Source organism: Silurus meridionalis, chromosome 8 (genome assembly GCF_014805685.1).
Source record: "Silurus meridionalis isolate SWU-2019-XX chromosome 8, ASM1480568v1, whole genome shotgun sequence".
In the NCBI taxonomy this organism is placed as follows: domain Eukaryota; kingdom Metazoa; phylum Chordata; class Actinopteri; order Siluriformes; family Siluridae; genus Silurus; species Silurus meridionalis.
This window is the reverse complement of record NC_060891.1, coordinates 14,466,409-14,491,079: the sequence shown is the minus strand read 5'-3', so window position 1 is coordinate 14,491,079 and position 24,671 is coordinate 14,466,409. Positions and strand designations below refer to the sequence as shown.

The 24,671-nt window shown below is 35.8% G+C and overlaps 2 protein-coding genes across 3 annotated transcripts in view; both read left to right on the top strand.

Annotated features, from left to right (window-relative positions):
- Positions 1 to 1,224: 1,224 nt before the first annotated feature.
- Positions 1,225 to 8,859, top strand: qpct (glutaminyl-peptide cyclotransferase). Its single transcript, XM_046855028.1, has 7 exons — positions 1,225 to 1,388; positions 4,986 to 5,132; positions 5,214 to 5,495; positions 5,782 to 5,949; positions 6,380 to 6,479; positions 7,855 to 7,971; positions 8,124 to 8,859. The coding sequence occupies exons 1-7, from the start codon at positions 1,290 to 1,292 to the stop codon at positions 8,297 to 8,299; spliced, it is 1,089 nt and encodes a 362-aa protein (XP_046710984.1). The 5' UTR covers positions 1,225 to 1,289; the 3' UTR covers positions 8,300 to 8,859.
- Positions 8,860 to 13,674: 4,815 nt separating this feature from the next.
- LOC124389810 (connector enhancer of kinase suppressor of ras 3-like) overlaps positions 13,675 to 24,671 on the top strand; it is a 43,469-nt gene continuing 32,472 nt past the window's right edge. The window contains exon 1 of one of the 2 annotated variants that reach the window (XM_046855312.1): positions 13,675 to 13,942. In XM_046855312.1, coding sequence (XP_046711268.1) covers positions 13,891 to 13,942 — 52 coding nt within the window. In that variant the 5' untranslated portion in view covers positions 13,675 to 13,890. The remainder of the gene's footprint in view (positions 13,943 to 24,671) is intronic. The other variant, XM_046855311.1, reaches the window with a different exon arrangement.

Genomic DNA, 24,671 nt, shown 5'->3' with positions numbered 1-24,671 from the left:
AAAAAATTCATACCGCATGTCATGCTCAATGTACTTATTTATTGTGTAGCACAATGTTTTATGTTAATATCATCATATGCTGCTTATTAATTTGACATTATTTGACACCATCTAACATAAAGGTGTTGTAGGTAGAATATGTAGTCTTTACATTAAATATAAATCTATATATTAGTGATGAATTCTAAATATAGTGATTATTATAATCTAAATTTAGAATTCATGATATAGAATATAATTCTAAATATTGAATTCTCTTCTTTATTTACTTCTAAATATAGCTCTCTATTGAAAGGCCCAGCTTGGTCTGACCAACTACCAGCTGCCAAAACAAGCAAAATTACAGCCCATTTCAAGACAACGTGTTTCCAACACTGTTTGGTTAATAAGGAATTTGGAAATAACTGGCCAGCTGTCAAAACATAGGCAAAACTGGACAAAATGGTGGACTATCAGGTTATTTTATTAGACTTTTACTAGTTTTTTTCATTAGTGGATATATGTTATCATTCCTTTTGTTCTGACATTGTTATATTTTTATAAAAAATCACTTGTATACAGAATTGATTAAAATCTGGTGGGTAATTCAGACACTACTAGCAGTATGTAATACAGTAGCCCCAAAAATCAACAGGCCGTGGATCATGGTACTGAGCAACACGGAAATAATACACTTTTTAATGTGGGTAATGTTTAAGTGTAATTTTATTGACTTTCACAATCTGCATTGTGTTTATTCCATTGTGACTACTATACCAATTACTCACTTTTTTTCAGTCGCAGTTTTTTAATGCATGCGTAAATGAAGCTTGCACTGATTCTGTATTTCAGTGAGTTGAATTACACTTTCATTATATATGTAATATTTCAATTAGTAAGTAAATCATATGATATGTACACTAGTAATATGATCTGGATCTTATTGTGTTTAGTTTTGCCCTGATCCATGGAGAAATTGGTGCATGGTCTATGGTGCAAAAAAGGTCTACTAGATTTACCAGCAGACTTCCAGTTTGCCCTGTATGCTTTGGCAGGGCTTGTAAATAGTCAGACTAAGCTGGGGTTTTCAGCAGGATTTGATTGACTAACATGAGTACTAAAATCAAATAAGTGCAACTGTGTGTGTGTGTGTGTGTGTGTGTGTGAGTGAGGCGTATCCCCCTGTGGCTTGGTTTCAGGAATCAGGTCCTCCCTCTCTCTCTCTCTCACTCTCTTTCTCTCTCTCTCTCCCTCCCTCACATGATCTCTCTGAAGTCGCTCAGTAATAACAGAGATGAGAGATTAGTCTTATGAGACCCGGTGCAGTCATGCGGTCATTCGCTTTGCTCGGCATCTTTGCCACATTTACGACCCACATCTGTGCCCAGATACAGTGGACACAAGAAAAGGTAAGATTGATTAGTCTTTGTTACATATCGTAATATGTTTTTTTTGGGGGAATTTGTGCTGATCAAATCCGCCTGGAGGCTAAATTCAGCCACATGTTTACACACATGTTAACGTTAGTTCTAGACTCACGTAGACTGCTGCAACAAGTGCAACATTTTTTACTAAATGTTCATTACAAAAATATATATTTTATAGTTTATATCGGCCCATATGCTTTAAACTCATCACAGATGATACGATATGATATTTTAGGATGTGGTCACTTGATAACAGGTCACTTGCTTAAAGCCTGATGACCTGAGCATGCATCTTGGTCTGGGCTCTTTTGTGTAATATGCATCCTGGATAATGAATAGGTTCATATAGGAATTGATGAGTATGTTGTATGTTTTTGTGCCAATACTGTCTTCCTTGTCCTGGTTGCTATGGTAGCACGCTCCTCTTCATTGATCCAGCAGTTGACATCGCGATATTTATAGATCTGTCTTCCCTTAAATCTTCTTTTAATTCCCGCGAGATGTTGTTTACATTGCAGCCAGACCTTTAAGTTGCAGTGTGGGTTAATTCATGGTTCATTGTTGCTCTGAGTGAGAATAAACGTTGCATCAGAGTAATTTGGGGTTTGTCTCAGAAACAGTAATGGGTGTTTAGTGTGACTACAGGTTTCCATTTTAACCAACCTGGTAGCCATATTACCTGAAACCGTGTTCTGTCTATGGTTGGATAACATGCCACGGCAATAAAGCTGATACATCCAAACAGACATACCTTACAGGCATACTGTCTTATGTACGTTCCGCACTGACCAGCGTTTTATTTTCAATACCAAGTATCAAGACCTGAATATGAGCCAGTATATGATACTGATTAAATTCTGACATGCTCCCATTAACCAAAATTAGCAAGTTTTTGTTGTACTGTATGGAGCTTGCTTTAAGAAAGTAAGCCTTTTTGCTTTTGTGCAGGATATCTGTTATGTCCATTGACATAATATTCTTTCCTGGCACAAAATCTGCTTTGAATAAACGCCAGATCTTATCTAATACTTGTTCCATGTTTCAGGTATTCCTTAGTCCAAAAATCTTTAAAACAGATACACAGTATTCTAATAATAGTAATATTATGTAGGTTGGGGTACTTGCCTCCATTGAAATTGCGGGAATGTTACATCACAAATTTGTTGTGCTTACTGACTTACCACAAACATAACAGAAGACCGAATGGACTTTGAGAACAAACAAAAGTAATGAGAGTGACATCAGTCTTGTAGTGTGGCGTGGCTACATTTTAAAAGAGGATTGTTTTGCAAGTAAGCCATTGATTCATAGCATGATATGCCTCTATAATGTGCGTAACCCCCAAAGCTGCTACTTTTTTTCATGTTATTCTTAAAGGTCCTCTGTTGCCATGTTTGGTTAATGTAGACCATGTAATTACTCTTTCCGCAGTGGCAGGGTATAATTTTCCATGCAAACAAGAGTGAACAGCCTCTATTATAAAGCTGTAGTTACTATAAGTGTCAACACCATATGCCATGTCTGTTTATAATTCCCTAATTTTGTCTTCTATGTCCAAACACAGAAAGGAGATATAATAAAAGGGACATATGGCTGAATTAATATTGCATCATAAATAAGTAATATTTGTTTAGAGCACAACTGTTGCTTGATCGTAAGTTTTCCAGACTTTTTTCAGTCTTTTAACTATATTTTTACTCTATCATTTAAAATAGAATATTTGTACTAAATGATTAGTGTATGAATGAACTTTGGAAGAATACGTTTCAACTGTTATGATGAAGTTACTATATAAGCAAAGGTTTATTTATAATTTGAATAAAATAGAAATCAAAAAGCAGCATCTGCTCATTTGATGGCACATTGTAGATGTTGAAGAGCCATTTGATTCTGAGTCATATAATTGTGGGATGTGTAATTAAACTCTATTCATTACTGAGAGTCAAGCCTTTATCTCTCATGCACCAGTCAGGATCAATAGATTCAATCCTACTGTAGTTATTATTGTTTGTTTGTTTATTAGAGAACCAATAATGGCATGAAGAAACCTTGTACTTCATGTATTGATCAAATAATCAACACAACAGTGAAAGAATAGAAATGCCCATTGTTGGTAAATAGTGGAGAGTTTGGAGCTGAATAATGGGAAGTCTTATTTGCTCTTTCCAAAGTGAGTTCCTGCTCTTAAACTGACTTCTCATATTGCAAAAGAGTACATGTGATGACTCACTGGCTTTAGATTTACATCAGGTCAGAGCAAATATACTTTGGCAGTTGAATTTGTTTGAATCTTTTTATATTATATTTTAATTGACATAATATTTTAAAGCATCATGGCTTACCATGCTGCTAATACTGGCAGAAAATCATTGTTTAATGACATTTGGTATTTGGGACATATCTTCATTATGACATATATTCATTATATTTGGGGCATTTGATTTTCTCAGTGACAGATCTAAAACAAATGTTTGTTTGTAGCATGCTCATTCATGGCTTCAGTAGCTTCAACGTCATATTGTTTAAACACAGAAGATTACTTCATATTGAGATTTTGACCTAAATAACATATTTCGCAACAACCAGGTTTAAAGAAATCTTTATTATCTTCCAATTATGTGACATTTTTAATTCATTATAAACACATAATGTAAAATTGCATAGCAGTGGATACAGTAATAGACAGGTATACATATATACAGTACACAGAGGCTGATTATGTGAAGGGGTGTGTGTGTGTGTGTGTGTGTGTGTGTGTGTGTGTGTGTGTGTGTGTGTGTGTGTGTGTGTGTGTGTATGTGTGCAGTAGGCATTAGAGCAGAGTGTGAGTATTTACCAATAAAGAATTCTGGCAGCAGCTACACATGGATCAATGAAGCCACTGACAAAAGTGCCACTAATCACATGACATTGAAGAAAGGCTGATTTGTTTTTCACTATATTTAGGTGCTCTACTATACAAAAATGCTTAAGACACAATAAAATTAATGATCCTAACTAAGTTACTTTACTTACATGAAAGGCAGAAACACAGCCATTAATATCACACATAAAATGCAAACAGAAATAAAAATGCAAACTAATGCATGTGTACAGAATATATTGACTGTATATGTACCCTTGAACACCATTGAACACTGTATGCACATTTGTGTAGATACATTTGTAATAATGCACCATTGTTTCTACACCTAATGTACAATTAAATATGCAAATAGTAGCCATAAAAGTAATATACTGCTATTAAATATGTAATAACAATTAGTTTTTAATACACTTTCCCCTAATCTAACAATATTTTCCAAAAGTGGGCTGATCATTTGCAGTGTCAGTGATTAGTTGTATTAGAATTGTTCTTAGTGTAGTCAAGTACTAAGAGCTTGTGGCAGGCTTATATGTAAGTTTAATGGCTGCCCACAATATTGATAAAATAAATATGTGCTATTGTAGGAAACCTAGAAAATCAGATCATTATCATTATGTATTGCAGGATAATTATCTGATGACCCTTGGCTAAGATCATGGTAAAATGCCTTCTCTCCTCTTTCTCTTTCTCTTTCTTCCTTTCTTTCTCTCCAGCTGTATCACAAGGCCAGCACTCTGAGTTCTGATGATCTGATAAGTGTTCTGGCTCAAACAGACATTGACCGTATGTGGAAGAATGACCTGAAGCCCATGCTTGTGGTGCGATATCCTGGCTCTCCTGGAAGCCAAGCTGTGCAGCAGGTCTGTGTGTATTTTATCTGTCCATGTTTTATGTCATGTTATTGAAGCTTAATCTTGATCTTTGACTTTTTTTTCCTGCAGCATATAAAATCTACCATGAGCTCACTGAAGGCAGGCTGGAATGTGACTGAAGATCACTTCCAAAATTGGACGCCTTATGGCCAGATGCCTTTCACTAACATAATCGCCACTCTCAACCCTGGCTCTAAACGGCGCCTAGTGCTGTCTTGTCATTATGACTCCAAATATTTCCCTCCTCAGTGGCACGGGCAGGAATTTCTTGGAGCCACTGACTCAGCTGTGCCCTGCTCCATGCTGTTGGAGCTGGCCAGGGCACTTGATAATGAGCTAAAGACACTTAAGGTGAAGAAACCCAGACGCATGCAGACATTGTGCAATGTATGTTAATTTGTATTTTGCAAGAACCGGTTTCATATGATGACAATAAGATGTGTCATCAGAAAAAAAAATATATTTCATATATACCTGCTATAGTTTTAGTAGTTTGACATACACACATACATACCACATAATGAGAATCAATTACAAACATGCAATTTAAATGTAGATTAATAATATGCACTTACACGTTATTCACCACTGGATGGCAGTGTGTATATATTTGTGATTCCTTTTGGCCTCTTTTTAGGATGCAGTGTCTGACCTGACTCTACAGCTGATCTTTTTTGATGGAGAGGAGGCGCTGTATCAGTGGACCTCTACTGACTCTCTGTACGGTTCCCGACATCTGGCAACCAAAATGGAAAACACGGCACACCCTGCGGGAGCCGGAGACACCAATCTGCTAGATGGAATTGTAAGTTTGTTCAACACTCACTCTTATCTGGTATGCAGGGGTTAAATTGAGCAATGTTACATTTTATGCATTTGTTACATATGTTAACAAGTTCAACAACTTCATTCTGGATCTATACATCATACTGTGCAAATAGAGCATAAAATCAATCAGACACAGAACACAGATGCTGTTTAAGCTTTACCATCCGGCATTGATAAGGAGTCTTCCCATGAGGCACTGAGGCACTGCTGTCAGCATTGGAGAGAAAATGACTTCATGTCTGTTTTCTAACAGCAGGGGAAAGTGAAGCCTTTGAAAGCTTATCTTTAAAGAGATACACCAGCGATATTTCAAGATTTTTTTCTGTCATGACTGATAAAGTCTGTCTATGCCTTTGCTTATTTTGTTCTTTCTTTCTGTCCACCTACTTTTTCCCTTTGTAAAACAGGATCTTTTTGTTCTATTGGACTTGATTGGTGGTTCCATGCCTCGCTTCGGGAATCAGTTCTCCAACACTGTTAGGTGGCTCTCCAAGCTCCAGAATATTGGTAAACTTTATTCCATTTTATTCCATTTAAATGATCTCATTGCTTTAAATGTGCATTATACCATATGTAATTTGGTTGGTGGACTCTTCTTGACATCGTGACATGATGTGAACTGAGCAGATCAGGAATAGCTGAGAATATCCAAAATCATCATTTTCCATTGAAATTTTGTGTTACACATCTCTGGTGTTAACCACGGAACCACAGTTAGGTGAATCTTTTTAACTTAGCAATGATGATAAAATCTCATACCACCATAACATTCAGTAACATAACAGTGTTACTGATGGTTGCATGTTTGCAAATAATATCTGTCAGGCAGTGTCTTAGAGGTGGTTCTAATCTAGCAAATTATGAAAAACACCAACAAATGGTTTACAGTTTGTAAATGCATATTGCTTTCCAAAGGTAATGTATAGTCGATAGTACTGATTGGCTTTATCTTGTTTTACAATAATTGGCTCATTTACGTTATATTCACTATATATTTATACACTGTTTGGAATTGCATCATGCATTACATTGCAGTAGAATGCGATCGGTAGTTTCAGGCTTTTATTTAGTCATATATGTCAAACTTCAAACATTTGCTAGAGTCTTTTACAGTTCAACAGTTCAATTAATCTCACCACCTACTATGAAAGAAAATGGCAGTGTATCATAGCACATAAGTAATCACAAATCATTTCAATAGCCAGTTGGCAAGCATGCATAATTATCATATATTCTTACTTAATCAAACAAAAGCTTTAAAAACTTTATTCCGTGAACATTTTTCAAAACTGATGTTATCTTTCTGTAACTGTCATGGACTTTGCATTCCCATTAAAAACCAGTTCACATACTTGCATTAACATGTAAGTACACAGAGCTAGTCAAATTGCTCCCTTTCTCAACATTCTGAAGTCGTTGGCAGAAAAGTTGTACAAAAGATATTAAAGGGTTTGTGGCCCACGGCTGTAGTGTCTCATGCTAACGCTAGTAGTTTTCAGACTTTACCTGCTCTAAGCTCTTATTAAAGTACTTTACATGAACACTTCAAACACTTTAAAACCTCTGTTTTACATCATCTTTAAGAAAAAAATTTCAGTTTGTTCTCCTTCGATTAGAAGATTTCCTATAAATTGCTGTTGCTTTCTTAAGTTAGATATTATTCTTCTATGTTTATGTGTTTCCAAGCCGACATATAATTTGTCATCGTTTTCGCTTTGAGAGTTTGTGTTAACCATCCTCAAGCCTTTTGTCACTGTAAGTTTCTAACCAAAGAGTCTGAGATATTTTTGTTTCGCTATTTCAAATGAATGTGTGGTCAATAGACACTAAGTCTTAAGACAATAGTCTAAAGCCACTGTTCTGTCACTGTGCTTGTTTTCAGAGCGGCGCCTGCATGCATTGGGCCAGCTGGAGGATCATCCTAATGAAGTGCAGTACTTCTGGCCTGGCATGCCTGTGGGTCCTGTGCAGGATGACCATGTGCCCTTCCTTAACAGAGGTAATATCATAATGCTCATTTCTACTAGAAATTTCATTATAGAGGAATGCAGATAATCATTAGCAAGTCAACATTTTTTTTTTGCAGAATTCCATTTTTTATTTTTAAACAGAAGAAGGTCATGCTTGCTAACTTTCTCCAATTTCTTACAGGGGTCCGTGTCCTTCATCTTATCCCCAATCCATTTCCTTTTGTATGGCACACCTTTGAAGACAATGAGGAGAACTTGGACCGAGCCACGATCCAGAACCTCAACAAGATTTTGCAGGTCTTTGTGCTTGAGTACCTCAACATGAAAATCCAGAATCCACTTACAAAGGCACCCTAATGTTCCTTTATCTTATATAATCAATATAAACCTCAAAGAAGCCACTATGAAGTCATAAATTTGTATTCTTGACACCATGGTGTTAGAATTAGACTTATCTAGGGCCAATTGTGTATTTTTGTGTATTGGTTTATAACCATATATTGTACCACAGGACCAAACATGATTACTGAGAGTATTTTAGTATTGGTTTATAACCGTATATTGTACCACAGGACCAAATATGATTACTGAGATTATTTTAGTATCAGTATAATCAGTATATTTGTAATCTTTGACATTCTGATTGGTGAAATGTGAGATTTCTTTTCCCTCTCTTTGTTATAAATATTACTATTCTAATACAATGTAAAGAATATACAGTATATTAAGTTGATATTTTACTTGTTTTATCAATTACATTAAATTTTAACAATGGTTTTCTCAGTCAAATCAATGATATTACAGTCAAAGTTTGTATGTGCCTCAAAATACTTTCAGAGAGCAAATAGTAAAATAGTTGCTCAAGGCTGCATTATATATATATTTGTCATAATGACTATTAAACAATTAGTCCTACATCTATGTTTATATTAAATCATACAAAGTATTTCACACACACACACACACACACACACACACACACACACACACACACAAAATAGTGTTTACTTTTTTGGTCTATTTGTGACTGGACATTATTTTCCGGGAAGCATATCATACAGGAACAATGATAATGCATCAGTTATACATTCACAGCATACATTCTACATTCCAAAGACTTATTATTACCTTTATTTAACCAGGTAGAAACTCACTGAGATTAAAAATCTCATTCACAGGAGTAACCTGGACAAGATGAGCAGCAATACATTCAGTTACAGACTTACACATCACAAACACAGTTAAAACAATTACATTTCACGAACAAAGATTAAAAACAGTTACATTTCACAGAGTCGTCTTCCAGTTGCAAAATAGCTACTTTGAACTGGTCCATGGAGAGAAGATTTTGCAACTTCAATTTCGATTGGATAAGATTCCAGTCAAATGGTGCTGCGTACGCAAAAGATTTCTTACCCAGTTCAGTTCTAGCAAAAGGAACTGACAGCGTATAGCAGTTCTGAGAGCGTAAAGAGTATTTTGTGACAGATTTCTGTTGCGTTGAACTGCAAAGGTAGCAAAGGTAAAAACTTCCTTCAGCTGACACTCCCACGGTTCATTAAACTGACCTGCAATGATATCCACTATAACAAGCTTCTAGTTTCACTCTGTCCTCATGAACTACAGCAGAATAAATAACAATAGGTTGTACACCAATTTTTAACTAGAATCAATTTTTTTTAATTTTTAAACACACACACACACACACACACACACACATAATTTTATATATATACAGTACAGACCAAAAGTTTGGACACACCTTCTCATTCAAAGAGTTTTCTTTATTTTCATGACTATGAAAATTGTAGATTCACACTGAAGGCATCAAAACTATGAATTAACACATGTGGAATTATATATGGAATTATATACATAACAAAAAAGTGTGAAACAACTGAAAATATGTCATATTGTAGGTTCTTCAAAGTAGCCACCTTTTGCTTTGATTACTGCTTTGCACACTCTTGGCATTCTCTTGATGCCTACTTTGAAGAACCTACAATATGACATATTTTCAGTTCACTTTTTTGTTATGTATATAATTCCACGTGTTAATTCATAGTTTTGATGCCTTCAATGTGACTACAATTTTCATAGTCATGAAAATAAAGAAAACTCTTGAATGAGCAGGTGTCCAAACTTTTGGTCTGTATATATATATATATATATATATATATATATATATATATATATATATATATATATACAGTGGAACCCGGTTATCTCGCCCTCGGTTAACTCGACAACCCTATTAAGTCAACGTTTTTGAAGTGGAACCGCCAAATTCTCGCTTTTTCTACGCATTTTTTATCGGTTATGTCGACTTTTTTTATGTCGCGGAACCCTGATATCTCGAGCACAAGGGGAAATAAGACATTTTAACGTCAGTTATGTCGATCGGCACTGTGCAGCCGCAGAAGAACTCGCGAAAGTGGCGGAAAAATCAAACCTTACAGATACTACAGGTGTTTGTATTGTATACTGGTGAATCTCTGCTGTTAGTAAGTGCACATATGCATTTTTTGTTAAATGTTGTGCGATGAGCAGGGAGCTTGGCTCGGCTGAACTCCTTACCCGAGCATTTTCTGTCCCTCGTTTTGGTTTCGGGTTCGGTTTGGATCTTCGGGTTTTTCCGGCTTTTCGCTTTGTGTGTTTGTGCGGATTACTTCAGCCTGATGGTCATAAGTTTTCAGACACTTAGTTATGTTTTTTTTTTTTTCCACATGTGGACTAAATGTGAGACGGCACTGTGCAGCCGCTGTTTTTTTTTTTTTGAGCGATCTGTGTGTTTATAATGTTGGAGAATATAATAAAGGTTTGTATGGAGAATGGACGGTGGTTTGTATTGTATACTGGTAAATCTCTGCTGTTAGTAGGTGCACTTATGCCTTTTGTTGTTAACAAACGTATGTACATTTTATAGCATGCCTTCATCAAACAAATCGCAGCAACGCTGTTGTGTAAAACCCTCCAAAAACACGTGCATGCACATTCTCATTTATTAATCACATCATGTACATAAAGAAATTTCAAGCACGTTAATATACTGCCGCCATTTTGTTTTCGTTTATCTCGATCATCGGTTACCTCGATGCTTTTTGGCGACCCCCTAGGACATCGACATAACCGGGTTCCACTGTATGTATATATATATATATATATATATATATATATATATATATATATATATATATATATATATATATATATACTTATATAATTTTACAAAAGGAATTCAGGCTTAATACTAGTGAAACGTTAACAATTTCAAACTAGTCTTCTCTGTCCAAATTGTCAGAACTGATATATGACTTCCTGTGCACCTGTTCTTCCTGTACACAATATGATTTCATGCTCAAAAGGATTTCCCATTGAACCTGTCTCTAGTGTTATAGAAGCTTAACTGTCAAATCATAAATGTAATTTATGAACAAAACATTAGATTATATGATATTTGTGGTTACTGCAACATACTCTCTCATTGGCATTGTAAATCTCATTCTTCCTAATAATCACAATCATAGTACAATCACATAGATTTAAATGTAGTTATCTTCTTTAGTTAAGTAGGACTCTGGAAAGCTCTAAATCCACATGCTTGTTTAACTTTGATGTGACTTAAAGGTAGATATCCACTGTTATTATCATGATTTGACAAGTTGCTGCCTGGACCTCAGTCATTTCCTAATCCTTGATGTATTTGCATGCAATTTATGACATATAAACTTTGACTATGTTATTATACAATTATATAAAACTTGAATTTTCAAAGACGTGCTATACTGTATACAACTGATTTTCTAGTATGACCTGCTTTTTGATATGTTATATTAATTGTTACTATTTTTAGACTTTTTATTTGGAAAAATAATAATTACTAGTATAATAATTCATAACATATTGACTTCAAGTGACTGACAATAATCCAATGTAAAACACGGGGAAAAAGTGAAAATGCCTTGTTTTTATCTTCCACTACCCACTGGTGGGTCCACATTCCTCACTCTTGTATGTATATTTCAGATTGGATTAGATTTTAATATGCTTTAAGTAAGTCACTGGGAACTCAACTGGGAATGAAGATTTTTGGAATGAACAATCAATCTTGCATTAATGGCTTAGCCTTCCACCAACTGCCAGATGAAAGGATGTTTCAATTCCAATGTTTTTATTGCTCATAATATGTGTAATTACAGGTGTGGTATAGTTTTGTTTCCAGCTGTTTTGCAGCAGTGTGTGATTTAAGGTTGGGCTTATGCCTGATATGACACGGTCCTTTTTTTTTTTTAAAGAGAGGAGTGCCATTTTGGGCACACTCCACCTGTTTTAGATCGTGTAAAATAGATCTAGACCTGCCCTGACAATGACCACAAGAGTTAGAAGCCCATCTATTGTTACTTTGTGAAGTCTATCAGCAACAAACAAATAGAAAATTTCGAGACGTAGCTTATATTATACAGCAGTCATGTATCCATTTGTACACTTTAGAGGGCAGCAGTGAGTTGGATTACTAACCAGCCGGTTGATTCTTTCTGAACAAAAGAACTCACTGAGGAAAAGAAATTGCCTATTACTGGTGGCAATTTGGATTGATGACTGCAACCATCTGGTCAGTCACAACTTTGGCATTAACTAACATCTATTACTTATAACTTATGGAAGGAAAGCAACAAGAAGGTTACAGGACCAACAAATTATTAAAGGAAATTAATCAGTGACATTGTGGTGTGATATGTTACCAGCTTCATTTTACAGTATTTAATCACTGACCCAAATTAAAAGGAGTCAAAGAGCAGTAAGATCCACAGATGTGTTTGCTTCATCAGAACATTGAAGTATATGTGCATCTTTGATCAGTATGGCCTTCTTATTCTCATGCACACTCAAGCTGTATTTTATGGACAATTCATATGAGCGTGTATAATTCCTATTAGCTGTGCAGTATTAGTTTTGAACACCCGTGCAGTATTTTTGCTGGGTTTCTTTATTATTGCTTTTCTGTGAATTTTTTGAAATGTATGCGTACATACACAGTAATGTTCAGTGGTTTTAGGCACTTGTGATTGCACAAATGTGGTAAAATAAGAATGCTTTCAAAAACAGAAGTGTTAATAGTTTCTTTTTTCATTAATTAACCAAATCCAAATCAATATTTGGCGTGACTACCTTTTGCCTGTAAAAAATGTAATTCTTCTAGGTACACTTGCTCTTCTAGCTACAGTTTTATTGAACTTGGGAAGTAGGTTGTTCCAAACAACAACATCTTGGAGCACGAAACATAGATCTGTGTATGTAGGTGGCCTCAAATTCTTCTGTCTCTTCATGTCGTCCTGTTTCAATGGCGTTGAAATCAGAACTCAATGTGGGCCAAAACTATTACTTCCGACCAGGATTTCTTGTTCTCCTCTACACTGAAGATAGTTCTTAATGACATTAGCTGTATGCTTGGGGTCGATGTCCTGCTGCAAAATAAATTTGGAGCTAATCAGATGCTTCTCTGACGGTTTTGCATGAATAGTATCTGAGGACACCATTAATAATTTAAGTTACTGATGTTATTTTTTTATTAAACTTGTTTTGCATGAATATTAAATCGTGCAATTGATAATCAGGTCCTCACAAGTAGGACACTAGTGTGTGTGTGTGTGTGTGTGTGTGTGCGTGCGCGCTAAAGCCCCTCCCCGCCTGTATCCCTGGAGCTACTTGTTGCGGATTGGATCGCTTTCTGTCATTTAATCTGTGACTGGTTTTTCGGAGCGACTCTCCTGACCTCGCTAATCTCAGCTGCTCTCAGTGTTCACTTTAAAGTGGAATACTTTGCGATTTCGGGGACTGATGGAAGAATGAGTATAGTGTACAGCGAGTCTGTAGTCTTTAAACTCTTGTCGTTTATTCGGCATTTAGTTAGAAACTCTTATTACCGGGTATATTAAAGTGGGAAAACCATGGACCCCATAACCAAGTGGACACCTAAGCAAGTAGTGGAGTGGATGCGAGGTGAGTATATTTAACGGATGTTTTTTTTTAATATCGATCAGATTGTTACTGAAATGTCATGTTGGAGATTTAAAAAACTGAGCTCGCACGCTGCTTTTGTTTACCCGCAGTTTCGTAGAAACCCGTCAGCTCGCGCGCGCGCGTGTCAGTCTCATTCAGCACTCAGGGGCTGCTTCATAGGGATTTACTCACACTTCACACTTCACACTTAATAGTTGTCATAGTTGTCATAGTCATAGTATGTTATAGTTGTTTATAAACATTTCTCTTACTTTTTAACCACTCTCCCAGCTTAATTTTCTAAGAGGATTTAATTACCCTTTTAAGACATCTTCAGCATGTTGTTGTTGTTAATATTATTATTATTATTATTATTATTATTATTATTATTATTATTAATATATGATTATTATAGTTTAAAAGAAGCTCGTCAATTCCCATTTTTCAGTGCTACACTTGATGACATGACAAGTTAGTTATTTTTTTTACTAGGAGTATAACAATAGGTCAACTGCAATGGTTTCCTAGTGGTGACTAAAAAAAACCTGTACATTTTAAACTCCAGCCAGGATTATTTTTAATATTATTTAGTATTTTTATATAATTTAGACCTTATATTGATTGTGAAATTCAGGTAGCATTACTTTGCGTACATTACAAGACTAACCTAACTAACAACACAAACACTTCATTTGGCTTTTTATGTACACCAAGGATACATCTGTAACGTGGGAGTCGAGCATGACACAGTGTCAACAGTTGTATAGCACCACATGGTGTAGGGGTGTTTAAACTCGTTTTCTTTTTTGTTTGTTTTTCACGACACTGCAGAAACAAACCTGACTGTTTACTAGTTAAATAATTCCCATACTTCCCACACCTCGATTTGGCCATTAAGCATCTCACCTCTCAGTTTAATGTTTGGATCGCTGTGTAAATTGCTACAAATAAAAACATTTGCTGTATGAGTAACTGAATTATGCCAAGACTACCAAAATACCTTCGCCAAATGTTTTCCTGTTAACAGGCAGTTACCTCACCCTAAAAACAAACAGCATCCCCCCACCCCCCTAAAGCACGACACTGCCTGGAGTCTGCTGAACTTCACAACACGTGCATGCCTAATTTCATGTGTACACTGTTGAACAATACTTCTTTAGCTCAGGAGCATAGTCTAGTCAATTGATAATTGTTGTGTTCAGATAACCGTTTGTGTTTGCTTATGTATTGTTTAATTGTGACAAAGAGTTCCCACAAAGGCAGGATCCACAGAATTACAGGTTAAATTGGATTTCTGGTAGGGACCCTGATGTTGATACTTTCTACACATACACATATTTCAGATTCGGTTAATGTAATATGACTCTTAATAAGTTTGTGTTGTTCAGGGAATGTTCCACTGAAGGCTAATTCTTTACACATTTACAACTTCTGCTTTATTTATTCCAAATACTTAATTAACTCCTAAATAAGCTATGAGACTGCCTTTCGTTCCTTTTTACGTTAGTGGCATTTAAGTAGTGAGTTGAGTACCAAGATATATCATGAGTTCCATACCATCATTCACAATAATTAGGTACTTTATAGTATGTGATTAACAGTAGCCCAGGAAAGTAATAAAAGTGCTTTTTTTATTCATTATAAAATTACCTCTTGCTACAGTTGCATTGGTGGCTTGTATAAACTTGGCTCTTAGCCTGTAAAAAATTTAGCTTGTTTATAGGTTTGGGTTTACCCAGTATTATTCCTGGCCACATGTTTGACCTGTTACCCACACATGCCCTAGAAGTAGTGTTGGGTCATGGGAAACACAGCTGTTATATTTTTAAGGAACTGGCACATGATTAGACATCTGAAGTTCCAGTGAACTGCATCTGGAGGCCACACTTGAGAACAATGCAGGTTATAATACACGTTATGTGACTCATTGGACTGGTTTGGTTACTATATGGTTTCGGCCAGCATAGTTTAAGCATTAGCATGATGACATAAAGCATGCGTATGAAAGTGAGTTCCTTGAAAGCCACGCTTGCTAAACAAGAGGAGTTAGCTAAAGCAGACTTAGGTCAAATCTGCTTTTAGAGAGACTAATCCTTTTAGATAATAGCTCCCATAGCCTCACTCTAAAAAAAAAAGCTGGATATCTTAAATCGGAGCCTCTTAATGAGATATACTTGTTTACCTGAATGGTCTGTGTATATGTAAGACATGAGCATAAATGTGTCCATTCGTGCGTAATGCCTGTTACTTCATCAAAGGTTCCTTATGATTGAATGTGTGAAAAGTTAGAGTCTAAAGGCATGACTCATGTAAGTAAAATTCTCAGGAGTCAATGTTTAACAGTGCAAGGTATTTGAAGAAAGTCCATTCCAGCATGGAATTACTTGAATTAACAGCATTCTTTCTGTTGTTCACACACATTTAGTTCCCTTTGATCTAAAGGCAGCTCCATGAAATAATTTCTCAGCTAAGTCCAAGTGACACCACATAGTAGTGTAGGAATGTAATATTTACCCCGCTCATATTTTTCAAATAAACCCGTTCATTTTTTTTTGCTTCAATACTTGTTAGTCATGTTGACAAGACCATTTTAGTTGGGAACATTAGGGTTTTTGTCGGTTGAATGGATTTTGGTGAACAGTAGCAAAGGTTTAAGTGCAGCCAAATAACATGATATTAATATAATTGACTATTCAATCTGTATGGAGACCCTTCATGTAAACAGATATATCAGAATTAAACCAGTTATATAAATAAAATAAAAATTGCTGGATAAACGGTATAATATTTTAAATGGAAGAATATTTGTATTAAAATATATCTGATTTATTCCACGTTGTACATGCCCATTTGTGTCGGTGTACACCCAGACCAACAGTGTAGGTGTACCCAAAGAAAACTGGTCCTGACAGGAAGCAAATGACAAAAGGTTTCAGGCCCTTCCCTTTTTGTTTGAAAAGTAAATTCAAAGTGTGTTCTAATGCAATCAACCTTTTAAACCTGTTAGAGCTGCTGGGTGAAAGATTTAGAAATTTCAGGTAATGCTGGTTATGATACTTACATAAACATATTTAGTAACATGGGGTTGTTTTACATCCCTCTCCACTGAACAGATTAATCTCTTGGCTGCAAATTCTAATCAGTACACATAGAGTGACAATTCAAACATCATACTGCACATTAAATATTATTTCAGGGTTGTACTTGCATTCAATTTAGTACAGCAGTAAATAGTTTGGGATGCAGCCGAAAAACCACTCATAAGAATCTTTATTGCTTACCATAACTAGCATTTACCGAGAGTCAGGTAAAAAGAGCAAACCTGTGAATCAACATGGATGTAACACTGCTCATTTTGTGGAATTATAAACAGGTTAGGGCTTGTTGTGATCATATAGAAGGCTATATGACTGACTTTGGGGTAAATGTAGTAGATTTACTTTAAGCTTGACTCATCTCCATTAGTAAGATGACTCTAGCTATGTAAAATGAAATACAGAGGTTAATATTATCATGTCAGTTTGATAAAAGACACAAATTTGTGGATGAACAATGGATACCTGCAGCAATATAACCGATTCCAAAACTCGTCTTCTGTCTTTATCTCTTTACCTAAAACCGCTTTGCAACTGGGTTATGATGCATATTCCACAACAAAGATAGTCTGTTTGAGAAAGCTGAACACTTAAATGAGTTCAAATTGTCCAGCACTCACTGCAAAATAGAATGACAGGACTTTTAGGAACCTGTTTGTACAAAATAAATCCTTTGAGTTGTAGTGAGTTGAAATTGTGTGCATGCGCATGCGTGCATATATTTGGTTTTGATTACATGTGTATGTAAATGAAGTTTTCAACGACTTTTTTGCAGGGCCTGTATAGACACCTTATTTAGAATTGTTGACATTTAGCTGACACATAGCCATTCTATTTTCGCTGTTTAAAAGCCATTTTAACACTATATGTGGACTTTACTGTTATTAAATTACCATATGGCTCCTGTTTAAGAGGTTTATATAAATTTAAAGCAGACCATCTTAGTAACTTGGAGACATGGCAAGATTTTCCACTGTGCATTTATGCCAGCAAACTCGATGTTATTTTTTGTCTATACAGCTTTATTTCATCATGGCCTGAGAGTTTGTATTGTGGAATGTACATGCAATAATTCTCAGAAAGATATGTGTCATTATTAGTCTACACATAGGAATCTCTGTCTTCAGTTTTCTAGTCCTGTGATTAAGGATGTCTGGCTTATGGTATTTTGGTGTGACAACCTTTAGAACTTGAATAATTATTTCTGTCTGTCACTTTTAAACTGTTTTAGATGCACATGCTCCACTTTAAGATAATCTGTACATATAGCACCGTTCCACTCATAGAGTCAGTTGACATTTGCATGAATCCATGCTCTGTTTCCCACAGAGACCAGACCTGATAAATGGTCACCTTGTGTGTGTGTGCCAGGGTGAAGTGAACTTCTTGGCTTTGAATTCAAACCTAAGTATCCCAGTACAAATCTGCAAGATTATCTGAGTTTACCAAAGCCAGCATTAGTTCCCCTCATGACCTAAAAGCATTGGCTTCTTAAAAAGACTAAGATAAAAAAAATGCTTTAGGGAAAAACCCAGTGTCAGTTCTGAGGCTCATTAGGTTGCTGACAGGTAGTACTTTAATCAAGTGAAATGCACATTTAATATGTAGATGAAATGGCATTAGAGCCTCATTTAGATCATCTGTGGACATTCTATTCATAAAATCCAGCATGTGCTTTTAATCTCTTAAATGTTTAGTTGATAGGTGAGTCAAGTGTTGCTGGCTGTGATGATAAAATGACATTTGGTACTGTATAACACAGAAAAATTTCATTTCATGCCAAAACATATTATCTTTATTCATTTACATGTTTGTATTTGTCATTTGGCAGATGGCCTTATCCAGAGTGACTTACAATTATCTTATTTATACAACCGAGCAGTTGACTGTTAAGGGCCTTTACAAGGGCACAGAAGTGGCAGCTTTTAGTTGCTGGGATTTGAATAAAAAATTTCCAATCAGAAGTTCGACACCTTAGCCACTGAGCTACCACAAACACAATACATTAGCTGACAGACAGCATTGCCATGCCATAGCTGTAAAAAAACAAAACAAAACAAAAAACATAAATCCATTATGGATGTTGAAATTAGTTAGAGCATAACCTGATACCTTTGACGTCATACAGAACAAATTATTAGAATTGCCAAGCACATTTTCTGCATATCTGAGATATCTGATCTTTATCTGTTGAAAGCATGTTGGAAGACTTGTTTCCTGGCTGTTGTAATTTAGATTTAATGTGTAACCCTCTGTTGTTGTTATATGCAGAATGATTCTGGTAAGTCCTTGCACAGTTTTTTATAATATGAAATGCATCCAGCTTTTGGACTGTGAGACATACAGGCATAATTTGCTATGTTTAAATAACCACTAACACAGGAATGTATACTGCAACTAGGCCAAACCCTCAATGAATCAAGAAAGAAATGTGCTACAAATAGCCTTTTATGTCTTTGTCCTTTGTTCCAGCCCACTTGTGGCTTTTAGAGCATATTTGAAAATTAAAGACCAAATAACCACTGGTGCATGCACTATATATAAAACACACCTCAAGAATTTCATTCCTTAGGGATCATCTTGGCTGTAGTTTTGTTAAGGAGCTACCTCTTAATATTGTTTTACCAAAGGTCATGTTCCCTTTTGTCTCCATAACTGGTGCAAGTTGCAATTTATGTCTGGACATGTTGAGACTTGCCCATACTTTCTACCAGCTTATTCTTGTTTAACCTGGTTAATTTTTCATTTAGGCATGTAATTGGTTTAATTTGGTGTTGGTTAAGGCTTGTTTGTCACATCAAAATATGTCCCTCCCAAATAACAACAACAATAAAGAATCGTTCCTCATAAATAAAAATCTAGAAGCAAAGAAAGACAGTTGAACTAAGACTTGGAAAACACCTGGCAGAGATGGGATTTCCCTGTGGCACAGCAATTAACTACTATCTCGCATCACGTTCTTACCACTCTAATGATTTATAGCAGGTTACAAACAATAGCCTAATGACTCATCTGCAGTCTTCCAGCTGTTGTTTTTTTATGACGATGACTGTGAGTGGAAAATTACATGTAGTTCCCAATTCCACAAGCAAAATGCTGGGTATTTTATTGACCATCATATTGGGTTTTCTCTTGATCTGTGCTGTTATTTCAGTAGCAACTGCCATTACATTTTTAAGTTAATTCTTCCGATACAGAATGGCAACCTGAAGCACAATCCTGTTCCACCAAACCAGGAACGTCCTGAAAACCTGCACAAAAAACACAAGTACATTTTTCTTCACCTGAATTCAGTTATAGTATTGTTCCAAATGTATGTGATCTGGCTTTTCATCACTACATAAACAAAAGTGAAGACATTGTTCTATACTATAACTGTGTGGTTGTTTTTAAACACAATTTTCACAACCAGCACCTGCATGTAGGCAAACACAGATGGGGTGGTAATGCACGTGCGCATACAAAAAAGTCTTGACCACACCAGAGCACTGTGGGAGATCCTACCCCTGTTTGCCACTTTGAAAAGCAAGAAGACTCTTTGTATGATGCAGTTTTGGCATCAGCATAAATAGGCTCAAACTTATTGAATAATTGGCTGTATTAATTCTTGGAGTCAGGATTTAGGTGCTTGCTGATGGGTGCAGCATTTATACATTTGTGGTAAGATTTTAGCATGGTTTTGAAGGTTTTGTCTCCTATAGGCATTTTCAGAGTGAATGTAACGTGAGTGGACTGCAAAAAAAATGTATGTTTTTATTGGGTAAATTGGTTAGATACAGTGTTTATATATGATATTTGTTTAGCATGGTAAATTGTCCTGTGCTAAACAACTGACCACATTGGGTTTTCAAACCTGCACAATAATATAAAAAAATAAAATAAAACTTAATGGAAATAGAAGAAACTAATCTAAAACAGATATTAAGAAAGAGACAGTTTGGTCTTTCCACGTCTGGAGAACAAAATATAATGCAGCCAAAGTTTAAGTTGAATATTTAAAAAACAAAACAAAAAAAAAACACCTTGTCCATGAGCATGATCGGGGAACGACCTGACTGGTCTGACCTGACAGGATGTCTATAGTAAATAAAATAAACACAACTGTGGTGAGCAGAAAACCATAATAGAATACACAATACTTTGAACCTTGGTGGATGGGTTGCAACAGGTTAGAACCCCTGTTAGCTAAGAGCAAGAATCATGGGTAATGTTCTAGTCCAATAGCACCTTTCCCTCATACATATTCTTTCATCTCTTCGTTATTATACCTGTGTGTATCTTGATAAGTCAATAAATTAAGATATCAAAGCTTTTCCAGGGGCTTTTTCTTCCATGGAGTTGAGCACAATTGCAAAATTTAGAACCGGATTTGGGGAAGAAATGCAGATGATTGTCTTTTATCTTGAATTATAAACTGCATATTTTTCTTATGGAATTAAACAGAGCGCTGCCTCTTCACTGCTGTGGTTTTAGAAATAAACGGCAAACATCTCTAGTTGTTAGTTGCCATAGGACTCCTGCTATTTTATATTTAAAATTAAAACATTTAATAGCATATGGCTGCATGTGAGGACTTAATGGAAAGTTTTGAGAGTGCGTGTTTTTCTCTTCTGTGCAAGTTCTGTGGCTTCAGACTCTCATTACTGTTTTAATGAGCCCACTGTAAAGATTTTGTGAGCTTTCACCTAGAATAGAAAAATACAACTTTAAAAGGACACGAAAGCATTAGTATGATCCAGTAACAACAAACACTATTCCAACTGAAAGCAAACTACATCCTTCATTCTTCCAATGTGTAATTAATAATGACATCCTGCAATGCAATTAAGTTTATTTATTTATTTATTTATTTATTTATTTATTTATTTATTTATTTATTTATAAATGTGAAAAGATATTTAAGTTCTATGGTTTTTTTTTTTTTACATTTTATAGAAAACCTATTATGAGAAGCACATCTTACTGTCTTCTGGACGATTTAGAAGTAAAACAGGTTTCTACTGTTAACAGTGCCAAAACATAAAACATTAGAGCCGATTGAAACCATCCATTTTGCCTTTTAATTTATTTGACAGTACAATAAATATCTGGCACTTTGCATAATTTATAACAGCCAGTCAAATTTTGGAATAGTTTGTCTAATGGGGTATTATTGATTAAGGTTTCAAAAAAGGAAATAGAAACAGACCATTTTCTCCAATTAAATGTGTTTTTGGGTCTGTTCTAACTCACATTCTTTATCAGAGTTTGTGTTTGTGTTTGAGGTTTGAGGTTATTTGGTTGCCATATTAAGGACTTTGATGGTTTGGGGAAAACCTGCATTCCTCATTCGTGAGAAAAGAATGCCACCATCATAGGCTTTCTTTTCTGTAATTTGTATGTAAACACTGGGATAAATGTAGTGTTGTACATGTTAGGTGTCCCCACCTCAGACTTAGATTTTTCTCTGTAATTGTGGTTTTGCCTCTTGGGTATGTGGCACAGACAAGAGTCAGAGTGGTAGATCAGGGAGTGCCTGATTTCCAAACCACCTCTGATTACACATCTGTAATGTTCCCTTGTTTAGTACATTGTTCAAACTTATCAATAGTGAGAAAGTCTTAGTATAGCTTTTAGTGGTTGTAAAAATGCCAGACTCTCAGGCTCCAGGGAGTCGACGTTTTGGCTAGTTTTTCTGAGCTAAAGGTCTGTAGTGAGTAAAGAGTTTATGTTAAAGCAAGTTCAATGTTCAGACCATCATGATTTAAAACTTGCTGTGTCTAGACTCTAGAAAAATTGAATTAGTAGTATTTTTGTATGACATGTCTAGATTCGTGTCTGTATCATTCAAGTCAATACAGTTAAAAGATTATTTCGCAATATAGTATAACCGTGGTAAATTGAGCTGGTCTTTGTCTCAGCTTATTGACCTGTGATTAATCCTTTCTTCCCCCTACTTGATCCTTTCCTGCCTAATGCAAAAGTTGCATGTGAGCTATAGCAAACCTGTCAGATCAGTTTCTTTACCCTGGGGCACTTTTTGCTCACTAACACCTCCTCCCCCATCAGCATCTGTCACACGTCAAGGCTACATCGGGGTCAGCTTGAGCACCTTTATGCCATCAGTCCTGTCTGTCTCCCAGCCTACAGCATTGCCCCACCAAGGGGGTTATTCATCCATCTCTCATTTTTCCACGACAGTTCTACACATCACTGAGTCGGTTTGTGCCTAGAGTGAAGAAACAGGTTCTTGACATAATTGTTCTCATGTTTGTTCAAGTAATGGATTTTCACTGCTTATTAGTATCCATGTTTGTGAGACGAGATATTTTTGTTCAACTTGGTAAGCTTGAGTCATCTTTTAATGAATAAATTACCTTGTCATGATCATAAATTCTCGTGGACAGGACAAAAATAATACGTTAATAATCAGTGTTATTGTTCTTACAAAATTGTACTTCCTACACAAGGGTTTGTTTTCAGTCGGGGAAGTCATGCATTAGGGTTTAAAGCTCAACACATTGAAAGGTGTTTTTTTTTTTTTTTTTTTATCTTTCTATTTCAGCCTTTACAGGGCTTGTTGTGTACCAAGGGAATGACACTGTAGAAATCTGGAATTCCCACAACAGGGCATCTTTGGAGAACAATGGACATTCCTGCAATCCTCACAGGTTTGCCCGAAAGTCTAAATAAAAAAAGAGAAAGAAACAGTGGCAGCCACTATTGTACACAATGTGTTTTTTCCACTTCTCTCCCCTGGAGAGCATGGCCAGCACTGAAGGGAGGTGTGTGTGTGTGTGTTTGTGTGTGTGTGTGTGTGTGTGTGTGTGTGTGTGTGTGTGTGTGTGTGTGTGTGTGTGTGTGTGTGTATAAAGGGGGGTCAGATAGGTTCATTCTCCCACTGGGAGGCTATTCATTCTATGAGAGGTGGATGGCTTTCTTTCTCATGTAATCAAATCGCTGAGAACCAAAGTTTGCTCTTCCTCTTTCACAGGGCCTGTCTGTGGTTGAGAGCCCGTCTACAAGAAGGGACTACAGCAAAATAGAGAGGGTGTTAATTCCAGATATTACAAGAGTCGGGTGGGGGTAGTGGTAGTGAGAGGTTTGTGCTGCTTCCTGTTGGAACAGATGTTAAGGTCACTCAATATCTTACACTAAAAGGTGTAGAGTGTACAATTTAGCACATTAAATTCTTTACGAAAAAAAAAAAAAAAAAAACCACACAAAAAAAAAAAAGCCAAGCGGCTGATCTAATAGCACAAAATCCTAGAACTATCTGTACCCTACCAGAGTGTGTGGCAGTGTCCGATTGAATAATGTACACAAAATAATGGAGGAGTAATATTAATATATTATCATATTAAAGTACTGCTTAAAATTTAAATTAATGAATTAGAAATGAAGCCAGTCATTTGATGCTAAAATGTTTACAGCCATTTTGTGTTTATCTTTTATAAACTGAAATCACAGAACACCCCTTTTTTTAATAGCAGCATGTAATGACATCACGTTTTTACTTTATAAAAAACCTTTTAAATAATGGTGAAAGTTCAGCGATTTGTAACAGTCCACATTAAAAGCTGTGTTTTTGTTGCTAACTTCGACAAACAAAGGAAACACTACTAAGGTAACAACTGTTTATAGGTGTAGTAATG